This window comes from Sinohyriopsis cumingii, chromosome 5 (assembly GCF_028554795.1).
Source record: "Sinohyriopsis cumingii isolate HCF-2022 chromosome 5, ASM2855479v2, whole genome shotgun sequence".
In the NCBI taxonomy this organism is placed as follows: domain Eukaryota; kingdom Metazoa; phylum Mollusca; class Bivalvia; order Unionida; family Unionidae; genus Sinohyriopsis; species Sinohyriopsis cumingii.
In genome coordinates this window covers 52,166,116-52,188,369 of record NC_142965.1, presented here as the reverse complement: position 1 = coordinate 52,188,369, position 22,254 = coordinate 52,166,116, and the positions used below count along the sequence as shown (strand labels likewise).

Sequence of the window (22,254 nt, the reverse complement as noted above, 5' to 3'; positions counted from 1 at the left end):
TAGTAGCGTTCGCACAATTGTGCATGTGCCACTTTTTTTCTGACTGCACCACAGCTTGCTAGTTGTTCCTGGGGAAGGGGATGGTGCCACCTCCCCCAAGCTTTTATGGATTCAAGGAACCCTGATAGTTTGGCCTCAATCTGTGGGTCCATAAAGGTCCCTACAGTTGAATGGTTGGCTGTCATTAGTGGGAAGGAGAGCTCGGGAACGGTCCTGCTTGCTTTACATCGCTGGTTTCTTGTTGCATTTGCCTGGTGGGGTTTTTTTTTTTCGAGATATTTTTTTTTTCTTCTTCAAAATGTTCTAAAAGGAGGGGGGATGTTATATGCTGTTTATAGAGGTTCTTAGTAGATATCATGTATGAAGAGAGATTTTCAAGGTTATTATGGGATTACTAGTCGAGGTGTTTAGGGTGTGTTTCCTATGTTATGTTATTTATAATGGAACATCCTACACTACAGTGGAACAGACGTTAATCAACACATATTAGGTTTGAAAACCTTGCAAAGAAGAGGTGAAAAGAAGATAACAAAAATACAGACAGGAAAAAGTAAGTTTCTTTACAATGGAAGGTAACTGTACATGAATTTAAGCTAATTTATCGAAACGGAGAATCTCCGCAAAACCTAAAAATTGTTAATTAAAATAATACCCAGTATGCATATGAATGTGGTCATATGCTGGTTCATTCTTGATTCCCGAACAGAAGTAAGACAGAGTATTTCCCAAGTATGTTGATGCATTGTACCAGCTCTGAAATAATAATAATAATAATAATGATAATAATAATAATAGCAACGCAAACAGTAATGACCTGACCACGTGCATGTGCGTATATGTCAGTGTTTGTTTATCTTTCCATCACATTTTCCTATATTTATTGGAAAAAAGAAGCTGAATGATATTAATAAAATTGAAACATACAGGTATGCTTAATAACAGTTCACGATCCTTAGTGACTTCCATTAACACAATCAAAGAATACCATATTTCTTTTAATGCAACGTGGGTTATTTTAACACAACATATATATATATATATATATATATATATATATATATATATATATATATATATATATATATATATATATATCCCTGTTGATCATCGTGAGTTCGGTTAATACGATCAGAGGATGTTAAATTTCTACTAATGCATCGTGATTCCTGTTCATACAAAGGTTGTTATTTATATTCCTGCTAATTTTATAAGTATTTAGCTGAGTGTGGTAGAGAATGCATTTGGTCTGATTTTCCAGTGACAACATATGCAACAAACGCTATAAAAACTTGTTGTCCAATACACTGACAAAATTTGACTTTATCTATGAACAAGCTTACTCCATTCACTCACATGACTGAGCCCGTAAGTAGATTTTTAAAGATTAAAATGTCCATGCAAGTCGTGTTGCAAATTATACATTCTATGCAGCAGAAACGTAATTATTACTGCATAAATAGTTTTTGACTTTCTGCAGAAAAATAATTTTACGGTTATTTATGGTCTTGATATAATAATAATAATAATAATAATAATAATAATGAGGACGTTGTATGGCGCCTAATCTTTACAAGCTCGAAGCGCTTTACAACATTAGACAACACCTATAAGATAAAAAACATATATAATGATATGATTACAAAAACAAGCACCATGAAATTAGAAAATATTAAAGAAAACATGCTGAGAATATTTAAGGTAGGAAACATTTTTAGGTCTTTAAGTTTGTTCTTGCAGTCGAAATAAGTGAGATCTGAGAGCACCCATGAATGGGATCACTGTGTCTTTGTGTCTAAGTTCAGTGGGCAATTCATTCCACGTTGCCGGGCCCTGGTATGCAAAAGAACGCTGTCCATATGACTTTGTTTTCATAGTGTGAATAATGAGTATACGATTATCAGAAGAGGAGCGTAAGTATCTTGCTGGTGTGTACACATGGGCGAGGTCGGATAGGTATGTTGGACTTGAGTCCGTCAGTGAAACGTAGCACAGAGAACAAATTTTGTGTTTGATTCTGGATCGAATGGATAACCAGTGTAAGGTACAGATCAGCGGGGAGGTGTGCTCTGATCGTGGTACTCTAAGTATGATCCGAGCAGCAGTGTTTTGAACTTTGTGAAGTTTCTGGAGTAGATATTGAGATGAAACAGACAGAATTCAGTTAAAATAGTCCAGTCTTGAAAGTACTAATGAACACACAAGTGTTTTAGTGGCATCAACTGAAAGATATTTGGGAATTGAGCTGATGTGTTTCAGCTCAAGATATGCAGCCTTGCATATGTTCATGACATGTTGGTGCAATATGAGAGTACTGTCCAGAGTAACACCTAGTTTTCGTACTGATTTTGTGAATTTAATGTTGGTGTTGTTGATATTTATTGTTTGAGGTAAAGGATGTGAATGAGAAAGTCTTTGTGTTGTGATCAGAATGGCCTCAGTTTTATCATCATTCATCTGCAGCTTGTTTCACATCAGAAATGCACCTCCCTACACCTTGGATGGTAGCATCAACTTCAGTTGGGTGGCTAGATTTATATATTTGGGTGTCATCAGCGTATAATTGGTGAGACACTGCATGATGATCTATGACACGTGAGAGCGGCTGAATGTATAGAATGAAGATAACAGATCCAAGAACATACCCCTGTGGAACACCACAACATAGATCAACTGGGCTGGAGTGTATTCCATTTGCATATACAATTTGTGTCCTGTTGACCAAGTAGGACTTGAACCACAGTAAGGCTGTATCATAAATGCCAAATACATACTGGAGACGGTGAAGTAATATATCATGGTCTATTGTGCCAAATGCTGCAGACAAATCAAGGAGGGTGAAGACTGTAATCTTTCCGCTATCCAAAGCAGACAGAATGTCATAAACTACTTTTAGAAGAGTAGTTTCAGTACTGTGGCGATATGCAGACTGTACATTGCTTTTGTTGTTGAGTTTAATTATAGTAGCGTTCGCACAATTGTGCATGTGCCACTTTTTTCTGACTGCACCGCAGCCTGCTAGTTATTCCTGGGGAAGGGGATGGTGCCACCTCCCCCAGGCTTTTATGGATTCAAGGAACCCTGATAGTTTGGCCTCAATCTGTGGGTCCATAAAGGTCCCTACAGTTGAATGGTTGGCTGTCATTAGTGGGAAGGACTGTTTGAATTCAGATGAGATACAAGCTGGGAAAAAACAACCTTTTCTAACATTTTATATATGAATGGAAGATTAGAAACTGGGCGGTAGTTCTTTAAATCTTTAAATCGGTACGGTCTAGTGTTGGTTTCTTCAGCAGAGGCTTTACAATGGCAGTTTTGAAAAATGATGGTAATTCCCCTGATGAGACAGCGGTATTAATAACATCAGTTAGTGAAGGCAATGCTGGATATATGCACTCAAGCAGCAGTGATGTTGGAATTGGATCAAGTTCACGTGACTTTGGTGCACTCTTCGTCAGGATAAAAGGAATATAACAATAGAAGTACGATATGAAATTGCGTACACACTTACTGGATCTTGCGTAAAAAATACCATCCGTTTTATAGTAATTTTCACAATGTATCCAAGCTGATTTTGTTTACTCCATTCGCTCTGAACCTGAAACAAATTTAAAATGTGGTAGACAGGTTATCACATAAAAAGGAATTTGTTGGTCCCTCTTGGATTCGTTACACACACACACACACACACACACACACACACACACACACACACATATAATCTGTTACAACGAGGCACATAGTGAAATGTGTATGTGGTTGTCTGTGTCTGTGTCTGTATGTGTCTGTAGATTCATCTACATTTTTCTTGATGAAAATGCAAAATAATTATAAACCATGAAAACATACGGAAAATTGTTAAAATAAATCCTCAAACAGATATGTAGCATCATACTGACTGGAAAAACTTGAAATCGAAACACCTGCATCTACAGAAGTTTGACATTTCTTGCAACAAAGACTGTGAAACGTTAACAAAAGAGAAAATACTGTATCTATCTTATCTGGACTAACTAGGATAGATACAGTCATCTCTCTCTCTCTCTCTCTCTCTCTCTCTCTCTCTCTCTGACATTGACACACCTGTGTGTATATATTTATATCATAGATACAGATATTTGTATATATTTATAGTATCGATATAGTAATTTGTATATATTTGTGACAGTTATATATATATATATATATATATATATATATATATATATATATATATATATATATATATATATATATATATATATATATATCTTTCTGTAAAGATTAATCTGCTTTCTTCGTACGAGCGTGTCGTTATGATTAGTGAACTAGAGAACAATTGTGACAGAGACAGAGGACGTGTAGCATTGGTCATACGAGGCTTTGCCCTCCCGTGCTTATTTCTTCTGCTAAGGGGTTTTAAATTATTTGATTGCAAAGTGTGAATCAAGTATGAGAAAAATTTACGTTCATAACAAAGGGACTTTCTTACAAGTATGCATATTTAGTATAAATATAATTGTATTGCTATTATTAATAATTCTTATGTCTACATGCGGCTGTAACCCGTCATATAACATTATCAAATTTTATCTTCTTAGTATTTTAAGTTACACGAATTTTTCATAGTTTGAATAAATGCATATACTGACATATTACCAATACATATATCAGTATATTACTTTTGCATATACTGGTATATTACTATGGTTAATATTGGCATATTACTATTGCATATACTGGTATATTACTATAGTTTATATTCGCTTATTACTATTGCATATACTGACATATTACTATTGCATATACTGATATATTAATACTGCATATATTAGCTCATTGCAATTTCTTATACTGGCATATTACTCCGCATCTACTGGCATATTACTATTGCATATACTAGCATATGAATATTGCATATACAGGCCTATTTCTATTCCAAATAATTACATTATTATTGCATCTACTGGCATATTAATATTGTATGTACTGGCATATTACTATTGCATCTACTGGCATATTACTATTGCATGTACTGGCATATTACTATTGCATCTACTGGCATATTACTATTACATGTACTGGCATACTACTATTGCATCTACTGGCATATTACTATTGCATCTTACTAGACTTGCTGATATCTTGACTTTAATTTCTTCATTTTTTATGATTTCATAACAATTCTTCCTCATGCATGCAAATATCGTTGAAGTGAAATTTCTATTCCCTCTGACCTGATTTAACTTGGACTTGTTAGCTATCAAACCGGGTATGCATTTATCTCACATAGGCTATATATATATATATATATATATATATATATATATATATATATATATATACCCCATTCCACTGAACCAGCATTCTTTCTATCTTCCCCTCTGTCGTCGTGGCTCCATAAGTTTCCAAGATGGCCGTCATCAGCTGGTCCGTGTAAACTGCAGTTTCAACTTCTATGCTTGGCAAAGATCTAGTTAACCGATACTCTTTTGGACCAGACATGTCCTCTGTCCTTTGTGATTCACGCTCCATTGGCTTCAAAAAATCTACACGAAAAAGAATAATAAAGTCAATGTTTGTTTTTCAGTATTTTTTCTGTATTCTACTCAAATAATCACTAATATTTATATGTATTTTATATTGATAAGTACTTGCATTGATGGGTTTCTAGCTGATAATCAGCCGCGGTGGTTAAATGTTTAATGTACCGGACTCATGCCTAGTATGGCTAAGTTCAAATCCTGTCCAAACCAGGTCACCGTTTGTGTCCTTGTATAGGCACCTTTCTCATCAAATCCATTTACGATATAAGTTTTCATGTACTAATGTGTCATTTAACACCAAACAAGTAAACAATCCTTGTACGTTACAATGGTATGTGCGATGCTTGAAAGTTACAGCCATTTGTAAACTGGAAACATGGAAGGTGATTTACTTTGATTTGATGCCATATACTTCAGTTGAGAATAGATATTAAACTGATGGTGGTTTTAAATGTTTCAGTTTGGATTAATCTTTTGGCTCTCTGAAGAAAACTGTTGACATGGACAAATACAACTGTGAATACTTTGTTGGATCTGCAATATGTTGGATTTGGAATCATGAAACTTTTACACTCTTCCTATTAGAATTCACCTTATAATCTTGACTATCAGCATGTAAATTCATAATACATGAAAATCTGGTTAATTTGAAGATTGATGGATTGTACATTGATGTTTTATTGCAGTCTCCTTTTGTTTATCTGTATACTCGGTCAGATTCAGTGACACAGAACTTGGACATGACTTCCAAAGGAGAATTTATTATCTGATTTTCTTGTACCTGTCAAAGACGCATTTTCTAGTGATGGTGTCTTTATAGCTCTGGCCACGAGGATGTTTTTGCTCTTGTTCAGGTTTGTGAATTTCTCAATGACTTGTTCTGGAATTGTTTCAAAGTGGTAATCGTGCACATCGTCATTAAAATGCCCTCCCTGTAATAATAATAATAATAATAATAATAATAATAACAATAATAGGTCAAAGAAGACTTAATTTAGCAGATGTAGCTTTCATCACTCGTATTGGCTCAAGCGCTTCAGGAAAGAGCAGTTGTCCAATTAATCTGGGGAAAAGAAAATGCCGTTCTTTTAATGTTTGTCGGTTTGTTAAGGACAGGCGAAAAACGAACAACATTAGTATTGGTGTTGGACAGCAAAATAGAGGAAACCACCGGAATAGTAGGATCGAATGGGACGTGAGAATCGGCTAGAACGAGGAAAAACAGGAAAAGATCCAAGAGGAGGAAAAAGGCACGAAAGCTTACCACAGACCAGTCATCGTACGACCAGGTAAAGCTATCCACAATACCAATCCTAAATTCCCGTCACTAACAATGCCACACGATCATGGATTCCACCCACCGACTCCTCACCAAAACATCGCGGCAGACTGTAACTACCGACCAAGGAGTACAGACTGAGAAAGAACCAGAGCCAGAAAACGACCTCCACCCCGACTGCGAATCTGGTTAGGAATCCGTTTCAGAGGAGGATGAAAGCGATGAACGGGAAGAGGAAGGCGACCAAGTCATAAAATAACTAATACAGATTGGGCTGACGAGGCACCAGGAGATAGGAAGAAGGCTAGCTTAATTTCAATGCCGTTAAGTACATTTCCTGGCAGGCGCTGGAAAAATATAGCAGCCAAAACCTTCCCGGTGGCAATTTGGAGTACATATGCTACAGTCCTGCTACTGGGATGCATACACGATTGGCTGCTTGGCCGAACAGCTCACATAGATCCACGACCTGACCTATTCCCAGAAGAAAAGTAACACGAAGGAAAGAGTGCAGAAGATAGAGTGAACGCAGATATCTGGAGTAAAAGATACAATCTGCCTAAATAAAATGCAATTGTTAGGGCTACATCCGGGATATTATGCTTGCCACATTATATCCCATTCGATAAACAAATACTGCAAAATTACCTAAAGTGGTTGGAAACATGAAGGACTAATTTTAACTCTGGCATTTAACAACAAATGTCCAAAACACCCAACTAAGATCACTAAAACAAGGAAGAAAGGCGCTTATCCTGAGGATTCGAATACTTGTCTCCCTACCATACACATGCTTAGTTCCAAAATTCAAATCTACATAAATTTTCCAAACTCCGTAGGAATGTGATTCATGCGACAAGCTCATACTAAATTAAGGGACTGTCCGATCTTAGGTAACTGAGCGAAATGTTACATATTATACAGTGGCGTACAAAATGGGAGCAATTCTTACCCAGTGCTTTCATTCGGACCCCTTAAGCCTTGTTTAGGCGGAAACTGGTCTTAGAAGGATCCCGACTGGCACGCTGCTGAAGGAACTAACGGAGTCGCAACACTCCAACTGAGATCAGAAAATTCCATGGCTAATATAAGCCAAAATGATAAGTTAAATGTTTTGGAAAATACAAATACTCATAGTACAAGAAAACGGTACAAATGACTAGTAGGACAATTCGTGACTCAGGAATATTCGATCTGGACATGACTCACATGCTTGTCTTTATGATAGGGACCGCCACGCAAAAAATAGAAAGCTGGACATAGATTTTAAACAAATGCAATATGTGAAGCATGTACAACTAGTGACAGTCTTAGAAAGAAGAAAACGGACAGAAGGGTTCTTGGCACATCTGTTCCCTTGGGGCATGACTGTATTAGCTGTCTATCCTATAAATTAATGAGTACGCTAAAGCGTACAACTGTAACAAGTCCTTCATTCCCAACGGGCGATATACGACTATAATCCAAAAGTACAAAATCCTTTGAAATCAGTATTTTTGATCAGCAGCTCATAAATATCGGTACATGTCGAGTAGTTGGATTTTGAGTGACATATGTCACTTTGATGCAGTGTGAGTCACAATCGTGCAGAGTATTGGTGGAGGTTTAGGGAAATGGGTTTTTGGGAATGGTAGAAAGCGCATGTATACATATCTACTGATACGTGAATTTGTTAGTTCTGAACGTTAGCTTGAGCTATACTAAAAGTGAGTCACCAACGTATTAACTTTAATTCATTTCTTCAGATTTAATATACATGTTCACACATGCTTTGGTCAATGCTTATGGACTGAATCTTCCGTAAATAAAATACAAAGCCGTTTATTGCTGTTACCATGTACCCCAAAAGAGGGAACGTAAAAGTTTGTAATGCAATATGTAATATTGGGAATATGGCCATTTCCCCTTGTCCTATAAAGTATCGTGATGTAATCTCCCGTGAAAATGGTTTTGTAATGTGCCTTCCAGTTCAGTGTTTTCGTTAATTACTTTGCACATGACTCCATCTGTAGAAGTTAGTATAAAGTAGTTCCCTAGACATTTTATGCAGAAATAAACGCAATTGGGTCTGATCACATGATTATGCTCTGGCAAATGGAAATCTTCCCTTCAGTTATCAACTGATGCAACTGCATTTATTACTTTGGATGACCTCGGGAAGTCAAATGTTTCTGCAGACGTTGCAATGTTGGAATCATACATATAGTAGTGCGATAATGGTGCATTAAGACCAAAGCCAATTTCAGTTTTCAGTCCCGAACCCCTTCAGATTACCTATAAATGTTTTCATTGAGAGTGTTTTGTACTCTTATGCATCTGTTATTGTGTCCCGCATGAGTTCACGTGGAAGCTTTGCTTGTCACGTCGGCGTAATAGGATGGAAACTGCAGCGCCATGAGCACAGACAGATTGATATACAAAGGCAACACATTAGTGATTCATTATCTCAGACAGGCAATGCACTTCATATAGTGCCATTATGAGTCACACTGTTTGCCCCACAGAATTTTATGAAGAAAAAAATCAGGTCCGTGGCTAAAGCTGGAAATAAACTTCAAGACTCTTGGTGTGTTTGTAACGTAACAAGAGAGATTAAATCACTATTTAGCTTGAATATGTCTTATCGATTCGTTAAAAAAGCCCAAAAGATGCTATATACTTTTTCAAAAACGCTTGCCCATATTAATGCATTAACAGGTTAGGGGTTGAATTAGGGCGAGCACAACGAAAACTCGGCGAAGAATAACAAAACCAAAATGTTATTGTATGATAAAATCGTGAAAGGAAACTTCAAGTTGCTGGCGTCATCTCTGTCGCCGATGGTACTGACCACTATCGACCTTGAAGTTAGTGACACACCCAGCGAAGGCAGTAAAATATTCAACACATACAACTAAGAGAGTGGAGAAAATTGGAGAAGACAAAACAGCGAAGACGACGATCTTCACAATCATCGTCAAGAACGAATTAATTCGAGTGGAGCCTTAAGCATATAATATAAGGAAACATCGACGGAACTTACAAATAGGTATGGGAAATATCTAAAAACTGTAGAACATGAGCGGCAAATGCAATGTCGGGGGCATTGTTAAAGATTTACATGCAAAGACACATAAGTTATGGAGTCAGTACGCAAGCAGTATACGTTTTAAACCACCGGAGATCATTGTACGTGGGGTTATAATTTACAAGCTGTTGAATACTTAATACTGACCAGCATGTGTTGATTTGAACAAATGCAAAATTGATGAAAATTCTATTTGAGTAGAAAAAACTATTTCATGGCACACCCCGATTTCTGCAGTCTGGTCAGAAAATTTGTTTACTAGTCACTACTCCGAGGTTGGATATTACCATCATTAGTGTAACTTTCTCACAACGATTGGTCACACAATCAAATATATCCACTGCAGCATACACTACAACCCTATGCGTGGAACAATGTACAGGATGCTCCTGAAGTTACGCACACTACCAATCGAGAACATAGATGAAGACGAATGTGATTCCTAAAACAGCGCAAGGATGAATTAAGATGTTTCCTCTCATGAACACGATTAGATCGAACTGTACTGATTTATTTACATGCAGCTTAACAAAGTGGTTTGCCTTGTTATGAAGATAAACGCCATGGTCTGAATGGTGATATTACAACTTTGACATATGTCCGTAAAGATATCTGAGGGAGATGTTAAAGATACTTTATTGGCTGACCTAGGATTGATGTAAACGCAGAGGAAACCAACCAGGTCGATACGTTGGTTTAGGGAATCACGTTCGTTTGGAAAATTAAAGCGGGTATTTTTCACATTGGCGTTAGCCCCCCACCCCAGGTTTTTGGGTGAAACGGAACCGAGCAGACCATGTTGTTATCAAAAGTAAAAAATGTCAAATAATTTCAGATGTAAACAAAAGTGGAAGTCCCCCCCACCCAGGTTTTAGAGTAAGACGGATTCGAAAATAAGAGGGGACTATGACAACAGGATTATCCTCTTGTCAAAATAACTCTTTTATGATGAACGAAGAGAAAAGACCGCTTTTTGATTACTTGTCGGGATTCTTGCGGAGATTATGAAAGATTATGTTTGCTTACCCGCAAAAGAATCTACCCGTTTGAATACATGACGTACGTGGAGGAGTTTGCTGAAATTCGTTTGCCGCCAAGTGAGGCATTTTATTCGTAACTGTTTTGCGAAGGTATTTCCGCGAACGACTCAAGGCACGTAAACAATGTTTGGTCGTCGTTTGGTTCTGACTATCGCGACCTATATCGGCGCACCGATGTGTTGCTACTCGCGGTTATCTTTGAGACGTTTCTTGATACAATCATGCACGGGTACAAAGTCAATCCGGCGCATTACTTCTCATTACCTGAAATGTTCTGGAATGCAATGATATAAAAAACCAAGATATAATTAGAACTGTTCACGGGCATATATCAACACTGATTTATCCGTGATGGAATTGTGTTCTGTATATTTGATTTAATTAATATTTGATTTAAATTAATTGTTTGTAAGTATTAGAGCTTTTATGTTCAATTACATTGCTTGTCAAAATAATGTAGTTTTGTTTACTTGGAAATCGATATATTTTCAAAAAATAGTTCGATCTTGACTCTTCAGTTGTGAACACCTAAAGCTGACATAGTTCCCGATCTTGTTTTAGATATCTTTGAGACAAGTAAACAACGTTTTTATTTTTATTTTATTCTCGAGTAAAATGATTGGTTTTTGTCAAGGTCATAATGGGGCTACATGATTTTTTAAATATGTAAACAGCCTCCATTTCGAAACTCTGGGCTTTTGAAATTGCGCATTAGTTAGTTTTAATAATGATGGTTAGAGAGAGATCTCTCAGTTGGGCTTTTTTCTTTACACTGGAAGTGTCTGTTGTGGCAGGTTGGAGTTTTATGTTATTTTCTATTCAAATTATTTGGATTCTTAAAGATTAATTCTTTTTCCTGGAAATATTTGAGTGCTCCTACAGAATTCGTGGACAAAGACATTTATTTAAATGTTATTCGGAATTCAAACACCGGAATATTGTTTTCTGTACTTCACAAAGGACTGTACACATTAGGTCTATACTGACTACAGTATACGTCATCGCCTTCCATTTTGGATTTTCCGTCGGGACTCGAACTTGAATTTATTAGAACATTTCATTACTAGGACTTCTATTTTGTTAATTTGTTTCCTAAAACCGTAAGTTCTTTTTTTTTTTCAATTTTCACAGTGTTTTACCAGGGAAATAAAGTATTTAAATTTTTCAAAGTTTGTTGTTTTCACGCTTTCATTTGCTGCTGTTTATTAGAGCCTAAACACGTAAGATAAGAAATTGCTATGATGAGTTACCGTTACGTTCGCAAGAGCAGCTCAGGAATGAACGGACATAACCCTATCCTCCCAAACAGTGACATCATGTATTTTAATCGGAAAAGTCTATAGAAGTTGCTGGTCATGTACACTGACATAGTTCCCGATCACGTGGATGGATAACGCGGCTGTAGATATACACAACGAGATACATGAGAACGACAGCAACATCGACTATGAATACTTCTTTGAAGTTGACCTGGAGTGTCCAGACGAGCTGCACAACATCCATAATGATTATTGGCTGACCCCAGAAGCGTTGTCACTTCCCGGTTAGGAGCTGTCACCATATCCGATTAAATCGTGGACGAATGTGGGAATCTTGATCTGAACCTGCCTTGAAACCTAACGATATCTTCACGCGCGCAATTTACAGTTAAATTTGTGGTTGGCGATGCGCGTTTCAAGGATCCATCGGGTGTTGCAGTTTCACGAGCGTGCTTAAATGACCCCGCATATACAAATTAACACCGACCTGACAACAGCCGAAACTAACGAGTTTGATGAAGGTTTTCATGATCATGATAAATGTCTTATTCGGCAAAACTATACGGGACTTGCTAAAGAAAATCCACATGTATCCTTTTATAGACAGCGAACTAGACAAGCTGAACCGACTAACTGCGGTACCTGCCTTCGCGTTAGTTAAGATCGCCAATGGTGAACTCATTCCGTCCACAGTGAAAGATCGAAACTAAAGCTAACAATCCGCTGCAACAACTTGCAATTCCTCTTGCACGAATGCTCTATTTGTGGACGAATTCCACGCGAATTGCTGCTAGTTCGTCAACGAGAACCAAAGGTTCCAGCGTCAAATGGTAGCGCATTGGTTGACAAGTGCAATCGTAGTCTTCATGCCTCCTTCTGACAACTCGTTTTACGATGGTTGGTTCCGTAATCGCATTAAATTTGAATTATGAAGTACAACAAAGAGGACATATATATATTTAGAAATTCTCGCTGCTGTGCAAAGCAATCTCAATGCAACCAGTAACCATACTCGGCAAAAACAGATAAATGATTTACAGGTAGTACAATCAGAGCAAAGAGTTGCCTGTTGTTGTTGTTGAGTTTAATTATAGTAGCGTTCGCACAATTGTGCATGTGCCACTTTTTTCTGACTGCACCGCAGCCTGCTAGTTGTTCCTGGGGAAGGGGAGTTGCCTGTTCATATCGATCTGTCTACGAGAGTAAAGCAAAGCTTCCATGTCGACTCATGTGGGCTAGAATCACACATGAACACCTGTGCAAGCAACCTTTAGTGGAAAACATAGTGGGGAAGCCAGCAATTGGTTTCGGACCTGACAACTGGAATCGGTCAGTCGGTCTCAAAGTTACATTATCATAATATTCTTGTTTTTTGTTTTTTTTTCGGGGGGGGGGGGCATATGAACGGGTCACCAAATACAAGGGAATTGTTGAAGCCTGATCCGATTCCCGTAAAAATGTTTTTGGAAAGTTTAAACGAATCGAAAGAAATATATAAATCTTGGAAATGCAAAAAAGAATAAGAACATGTTTAGCATCGCTGTAATATAACGTTTCTCATGGACATCTAGGCTATCACTGTTAGTGCGAAAGCCACAGAGCTATTAAATAAAAACTTTGTTTTTTTTTTATCACCTCATAGTATTCAATAGGTGATTCCTAGCATTGCGGGACTAATGAAACAATAAGTAACATAAATTGTACCAATTCAGAACAGTAGGACGCAGACGCTATCCCGCCGTGTGACATCACAGATCCTACAAGGAAACAATCCGGATGTGTTCCTGTCCAAACAGTCTCCTCGGCATCTCCAGCACGTGTTGATATGATAGCTCTGGGATGAAGCACGGACTGCACTTGCATCAGCTCAAGTCGGAAAGTTTCTCCAAAAGCGGGTACTGACAAGGTGATCGGTTGTTGAAATGAATTTGAACGCTTCATTCTTTTCAATGTTTTTGAATTAATGCTATGAAAATAAAAATAGAAATCACAGTATAGTTTTAACGATACATGGCATAAAAAGACTATTCTTTTCTAACTGACACCCGCAATTTTACGACCTAATCTATTTTGCCGAGTTTCCTTTAATAAAAAAATTTATACAACGAATGGTATATCATTGATACAGTGTACATAATATACATATATTGTATTTACATCACATACAAATACATATATTTGACCTTTGAACGGAGTTAAGATTTACTACAGGCAGCTGTGCATTGACCATGCGAATGAACTCCTCATATTCCCCAGTGTGGCTATTCACAATAACCTTTGCATATTGATAAGTTGATTGTTTTCGTTTTTCATTTTTTTATTTTTCTTCACATTGATTAAATCAATATAATACACACTTATTTAAACATGAAAGATGGTTTTACTAATAAAAGTAACCCATTACAAACACTTGGTTAGCTACACCATTCATTTGAACGCTAAGCCATTCACCTATCGGCTCATGGAAATTAATGTGGAATATAAACTAAGCGAAATGACGAACCAACAAGAGGTAATTAAAATATTTTAATATATTTACAGTTGATCTAAGTCCTTATTTTGCTTTAGTAACAGTACCACGGACCATAAACTCCCTCTCTCACTGTCTCTAGTCGGCTTGACTCTCTCTCTCTCTCTCTCTCTCTCTCTCTCTCTCTCTCTCTCTCATCATTTGGTCGGTTTGACTTAACTGTTTAGATCGTTTATAAGTCCAGAGATATCATGAGAGGACACAAACAAAAATCATGTACGTTCGTCATTTCATAGATTTTAGCCCGTATCTAGTTACGATGGGAGAGAGAGAGAGAGAGAGAGAGAGAGAGAGAGAGAGAGAGTCAAACCGACTAGAGTGTGTAAATTGATCATTGATCTAGAATCAACTGCAGACAGTCGCTAAGGTGGATATATATGGTTATATATGCGTATTATTGCGCAATGGGCGGATCACAATTTGATATATAACAATAGTATTGGTGTATCAAATTGCTTTATAGCAACACTTTAAATGCCATGTTATTTTTAACGTATGTAGTATATATATATATATATATATATATATATATATATATATATATATATATATATATATATATATATATATATATATATATATATATATATATGTGTGTGTGTGTGTGTGTGTGCGTGTGTGTGTGTGTGTGTGTGCGTGTGTGTGTGTGTGTGTGTGTGTGTGTGATCAATATCAAAATAAAAGAATGACTTTCAAGAAAAAGAGGAGCCTGCAGTTTTCTGGATCTACCTAGCCGCAAGCCAAAACTAGAAACAAGTATGCTGTGATCCACGCTCTTTGAACATTAACTCTAATTGTAAAGGCTTATTATAATTGGACACATTTGAAACTGTATCATGCAGAGTTTTCAAGTTCTTTAGGAGTTAAGACCTTTCCGGTTGGGAGAGACTTCAAGGTCAAAGTGCTTGAAAGAATGCGTAGTTTCATGTTCACCTTGAGTAGATATGGTTATAGGGTGGGGATCACAAAAATGTCTGTCAGTCGTGACTCAGGGGCTAGGTCAATGTGTCCATGGAAAGACCACAGGACAATGACAGTTGCAATTATAAATTTCTCACATTCACAGTAAGTCTCTATTTTGGATTATAGCTTCTGTGATATAATCAAGGTTAAGTACTTGCACTTGGTTTACCAATTTTTTTTTTTTTTTTTTTGCCTTTTGAAAACTCGATCCTGGCCCCATCGAATAGAGTTTTTATTTGTCTACATGTCAGACTTAGATTTTTCAAAAATGTTTTTACATACATTTACTTTACAACAATTTGCGAAGAAAATATTCTTGGAGATTTAAATAATTCAGTTGCCTAGGTTACTCACAGGCTTTTGATCTCACAATGTACTCATTATACATATTTTCTAGGCAAACTGCATCGGATTGTTTTAAGGCTTCTGACTGGCAGTGTTTGCACGCAAACTGAGAAGTATGGGCATTTTTTCACCATTGAAAATGGGGACGAATTTCACCATGAAACAGTACAAGAAAAAAACTTGGTCACGATCACATACATTGATTCAAAGGCATGAGTGACATATTTTAAATTTATATAAACCTCCCTCCCTTTCTATATACACTTATGAATGAGCCAAATTTCAAGTGTCTAGTTCTACCATTGTCGAAAGAACATTACACGTGCATTTGTACGTCCGACCAACTGTATCACTATATCCCCGCTTTTTTTTAAAAGAAGTGTGGGTTAACAAAGATGGCAGTTTTATATGCCGACACAATTGTTCTGAACTCTGCAAGAGTCCGCGAAAAGTTTTTACCACAATGTTCCTCGTGTTCTTGAGGACATTTTAAATTTTCATCCAGTTTTTAATGCCTATAATACAGCCGATGTTACCTCCACTCAACACATCTCTGGTTATTAAAATTATATTGATTATTCCAATAATCTTATTCAAACTAAGATCTACTTATAAAATATATGTTTTCATCCATGTAGGAGATTTCAAGTTTAAGTTTATTTGTATTCAACAGTAACTCGCTGAAACTCATGGGCGTTAACAGAAAGTCGATCTGGGAATAAATACATTATCAACCCACAGAATAAATCTCTGAAATAAGAATGTTAGACCTGCTTGTGAGTACATCTATTTCATGAAAAGTATTATTTTTCGTCTCTTAAAATTGCGCTATGAATTAAACAGACCTCATAAATATACTGTGACAATTATTTGAAATTGCATGGAAAATATCGAAGTTATAAAGATTTAAAAACTGTATATGGTATATGGTGAATTTTATTTAGGTGCCCTCCACGATTGAGCAAGCATCCATTTGCGCCATGATTCACATCCGATGAACTTTAAAATCTATGTGATGGCTGATTTACAGATGTAAACTCACGCACGAGGGGTCATTGTTATATGAGAGAAATAAATTAATGACTCACGTGCTTCCATATTCCATGTGCTCCAGACGGGTTAGCTCAAAATCTGTAAACCCAGCTAATGGAAAAAAAGGGAATAAGATTGATTTAATACTTTTACCAACCATGAGAACTTACTCGACAAGAGATCATTCAATACATTTTATGAACTTAAATTAATACGTGTTATAAATTAAATAGGATACACACTAGATATGCATTTAAATAATAACTACATGCTGTTACTGATCAGTAATCGGTACAATTGTTTTCCATGTCAATGAATCATGAAACTTCATTTTGTATAAATTTTCTCACCATTATCCACAAAACGTAATATAGCAGACGAAATAAAGAGTTTTCTTGAATCATGCTTTATAGAATTTCACGTTTTATTACCATTAGTAATAAAGAAATAAGAAATAAATGAAAAGAAAAACAATAAAACTAGAGACTAAATCTTCCAGAACTGGGATATTGTTTGATTTGTCTGAAAACAGAACTACAAAATAACACATGCAAGTCCTTCAACTAAAATAGAAGTGCGCCTCGTCTAAATTATTATTGATGAACACTTGCCATGTACATGCGGTGCATGCTCATTTATTTACCTTCTCGTAGTTTTCTAGACAAGATAAATTTTTCTGTCTCATGCCTGTCATCTTTACGTCCCAAGACCTGCAAAAGTAAACAAGCATTCACTTCCTTTCCAAGCTGCCTTTATATTGGCTCACATCTGTACACCATCAAGAAGAACTAGTATTGACCCGTGGCGTCGTACTCGGCGTCTGCAGCCAGTCATCTCAGTCTTAAATCTTTCTTTTCTTGCCAGTAATTCCAATGATATGCATGATATTTTAATGGAACCCCATCATGATGTTTCTTGCATCATTAGGAACCAACCAATGAAAAAGTATGTCACGGCAATAATGTTGTTTTCCTTTTGTACATAAAAGACTGTTTTTACAGCCCAATGTTTAAGGTTTAGTTAAGTTGACTTGCAGGACTTCAGCTGTATGCATGTTTACTTATGTAACTTTATTTAATTCTTTTTTATTTGGAATAACTTAATTTAAAACGTGTCCAAGGTAATGGGTCACAGCGACCTATTTGTCTTACACTGACAAATATATTACTTGGAAACAACAATATATCTGGGACCAATGTGTGTCTTTCTGTCCTTACCTCTAAAATTAGGCCTTTTTTTTATGGAACATGGACTACATATTTCCAGTGGTAGTGCGAGTGGGAATTGGGAGGAGATAATTGTCATGCACAATAGGCGAAGTGGGCACCCTAGTGTGATATTTGTTGCAGTGGACACTTTTATAGTATTTCATCTTCACCCTCTTGTAACGTCGACAAGTCTTCGCAAAACTTAATTTTTTTTAAAGGGAAGAGGGGTTGGCAATTGACATAAAACCATCGCGCAGGAACTATGTATTCCTTGCATCATTAGAGTCAACCGTAACGGAATGTAGATTCCTTTGATCTACTTTTTTCACACATTTACAATGTTATTTTCCTGTCAGATATTCTGATATATATCTTTATGTAACTTTGGTTACAATGACCCAAGTTTCATGATTCAATCAATGACTGTGTTATTTGCAGCGTAATCAGCACAAAGCGTTGCTTTTCCTCGTACTTACTCCCTCCGACGCACCCCCATTTCCGACTCTAACATTCAGGGACCAGGGATCGCGCTAAATATTACATAGATGAAACATGGATCAGCGGTGTTACAGGGTCCAAGTTTAATTTCTTTCTTCAAAAGCGCTGTGATACCAAAATACTGTATTAGAAAAAAAAAAAAAAAAAAAAAAAACGTTTTGGCGTGCATCAGCCTGGCTTGTTTTAAAAGACATGCTCTGAATTCTTTTGTCACACTTTGGTTTTGTATCTTTGTCACTTGTTGTAATTACGTTACTTAAATGCTATCTGTCATTGAATTCAAATTTGTCACCGATGGCCATACTGTTCTAGGTGATAACTAATATAACAGAATAAAAGGGAATCAGATTTGATTTTCTATAACCAGCGCTATGTTATGTCCATACAACAGGAAGTTTTAGTTAACAATTTGTTTATATATAAACATAACGGATGGGTCTGACGAAGTATTCTTTGTGTGGACTTTTCTCCTTCTTTATGCTTGCTTTTGCTCCACCAAATGACAGAATCCCACACACCAATCCATGAATGACCACTGTATGACGTCCTTTATTTAGAAAAGAAAACAAAATTCTAGTAATATGATCGTTTATTATCAAGACGTAAACTCCACCCCAATGCACAACTGAGTAAAACAAAGTGGTAAAACTAAGTTCAGTCTTTAATTTAATGCCAGCCACGCCCAACTGAAATAACGAAATTGGTTTGGGTTTTTTCTTCTTCTTCAGAAGCAAATAATAAAAAATACTTGGTCAAATAAACGTTTCTTGGTGACCCCTGAAATCTTTAAGTGGCACAAATTTTGTTGTTGTTGTTGATTTTTTAATGCTTTATATGGAATGTGAGACAATGCGCCTATCACAATGGCCCGCTGGTTTTCGGAGCTTGCTGTTACCAATCAATACCTTCCTTTACCTATACAAATGTAAGTTCAGACTACAAATGAAGCTATGGAGATCAATGTATATTGTGTTCTTTAAAGTCGAATCCATGAATGCGTTTTGAGTGTTTTCACGAGAATTTTAAAATGGGAGTCATATTGTCTAGCAAATACGACATTGCTGTACAGTGTTTATACTGAAAATCGCAATCCTGTCAGTATAATAATGTGTGACTTTGCTGTACAATGTTTATGCTGGGCATCGCAAACCTGCCTGTATAACAGTGTTAAGTCTCAATTGTCGGACAAGCAGTCCCTTGGATTGAAAACTTTATTCAGAGTCGTCGGTTTGAATTTATTAGGAACATTAGCTCATTGAAACTATTTTACCGACAATAAACAATAAAATAGCCATTAATTGTATCGATTAGACACATACACACACACACACATACATACATACATACATACATACATACATACATACATACATGCATACATACATACATACATACATACATACATACATACATACATACATACATACATACATACTAGGCTGTTAAACTCAACTAATATCATACAAAGGAATATATATATATATATATATATATATATATATATATATATATATATATATATATATATATATATATATATATATATGCTACAAGGAAACTAAATTATAAACATAAATAATGTCATGTTTTGCACATTAGAGGTCCAAAATACATTTTTTGCAGTTTGCAATTTGAAATTGAATTGAAACTGTGCCAATAGAATAGCAATCACAACAATAACATCTATCACTATTACTAATACTACTACTACTACTACTACTACTACTACTAATAATAATAATAATAATAGCAATAATTTACGTTGTGATTTAATGCCATCCTTTCTAGTTGGCGTAGATACATATTCGTCGTGAGCAAAGCTTTGGCTCACTTTGTTTAGAGCTAAAAATAATCACGTAATTTATGTTCACTTGTCTCTAAAATATTTTGTTTGTTACTTTGTAAATATGTTACTATTGATAGTCATAAAAATGTATTAGTATATTTAGGGAAAGGACCTACATGAGTTACTAAAGTTGTATGCAATCTTATTTTGTTCAACACTAAGACAGTGAAATGTTTAAAGCATATAAAATATTGTATCACTGTTTTGATTGAGCATACTAAAGACAGTAATCAATTTAAGTTGATTGAGTATACTAAAACAGTAATCAATTGAAGTTGACTGAGTATACTAAAGACAGTAATCAATTTAAGTTGACTGAGTATATTAAAAATAGTAATTAATTTCAGTTGACTGAGTATACTAAAAACAGTAATCAATTTAAGCTGACTGAGTATACTAAAGACAGTAATCAATTTAAGTTGACTGAGTATACTAAAGACAGTAATCAATTTAAGTTGAATGAGTATACTAAAGACAGTAATCAATTTAAGTTGACTGAGTATACTAAAGACAGTAATCAATTTAAGTTGAATGAGTATACTAAAGACAGTGATCAATTTAAGTTGACTGAGTATGCTAAAGACAGTAATCAATTTAAGCTGACTGAGCATACTAAAAACAGTAATCAATTTAAGTTGAGTATACTAAAACAGCAATCAATTTCAGCTGACTGAGTATACTAGAAACAGTAATCAATTTAAGCTGAATGAGTATACTAAAGACAGTAATCAATTTAAGTTGATTGAGTATGCTAAAAACAGTAGTCACTTTAAGTTGACTGAGTATACTAAAGACAGTAATCAATTTAAGTTGAATGAGTATGCTAAAGACAGTAATCAATTTAAGCTGACTGAGCATACTAAAAACAGTAATCAATTTAAGTTGAGTATGCTAAAACAGTAATCAATTTCAGCTGACTGAGTATACTAGAAACAGTAATCAATTTAAGTTGACTGAGTATACTAAAGACAGTAGTCACTTTAAGTTGATTTAGTATAATAATACAGTAATCACTTTAAGTTATGCCAACATTCGTGGTCTCTAACCTTTATATAAGATGACGAGCCTAAAAAGACAATTTTAAAGTTACCATAATTTTCGAAAATATAGAATACCTCTAATGGAGAGCTTTTGTCATTATTCCAAAAATACATTTACTTTGATGTCAACGATTGCATATGGGATGATATCAAAATGTATGGTCGACATTTGTTTTTACTATATACTAATGATATAAATAACCAAGACATAATTAGAACTGTTGACTGACATATATCAACATTGATTTATCCGTGGTGGAATTGTATTATGTATATCTGATTTAATTTATATTTGATTTAAATTAATTTTTTTTAAGTTTTCGAGCTTTTATGTTCAATTTCATTACATGTCAGATAATAAAAATTTGTTTACTAGGAAATCGATATTTTTTTCAGAAATATTTTGAAATTGACTCTTCAGTTGTAAACACTTAAAGCTGACCTAGTTCCCAATCTTGATTTCAGAAATCACTGGGACAAGCAAACAATTTTTAAAAATTCTTATTCTTAGAGTAAAATGATTAGATTTTATAAAGGTGATACTTGGACTACGTGCTTATAGAGATATTTATGAGCTGGGCTTCTAAACACTGGGACGTAAAGGTGTTTCTTTTCTTTGTCAATT

The 22,254-nt window shown here is 35.6% G+C and overlaps 1 protein-coding gene across 1 annotated transcript in view; it reads right to left on the bottom strand.

Moving 5' to 3' along the window:
- LOC149799162 (A disintegrin and metalloproteinase with thrombospondin motifs 16-like) overlaps positions 1–22,254 on the bottom strand; it is a 119,433-nt gene that overhangs the window by 86,689 nt on the left and 10,490 nt on the right. The window contains exons 3-9 of the mRNA XM_089958145.1: positions 17,681–17,747; positions 17,094–17,148; positions 13,872–14,133; positions 6,304–6,454; positions 5,323–5,525; positions 3,509–3,595; positions 653–753 (exon numbers count right to left, since the gene is read on the bottom strand). Coding sequence (XP_089814271.1) covers positions 653–753; positions 3,509–3,595; positions 5,323–5,525; positions 6,304–6,454; positions 13,872–14,133; positions 17,094–17,148; positions 17,681–17,747 — 926 coding nt within the window. The remainder of the gene's footprint in view (positions 1–652; positions 754–3,508; positions 3,596–5,322; positions 5,526–6,303; positions 6,455–13,871; positions 14,134–17,093; positions 17,149–17,680; positions 17,748–22,254) is intronic.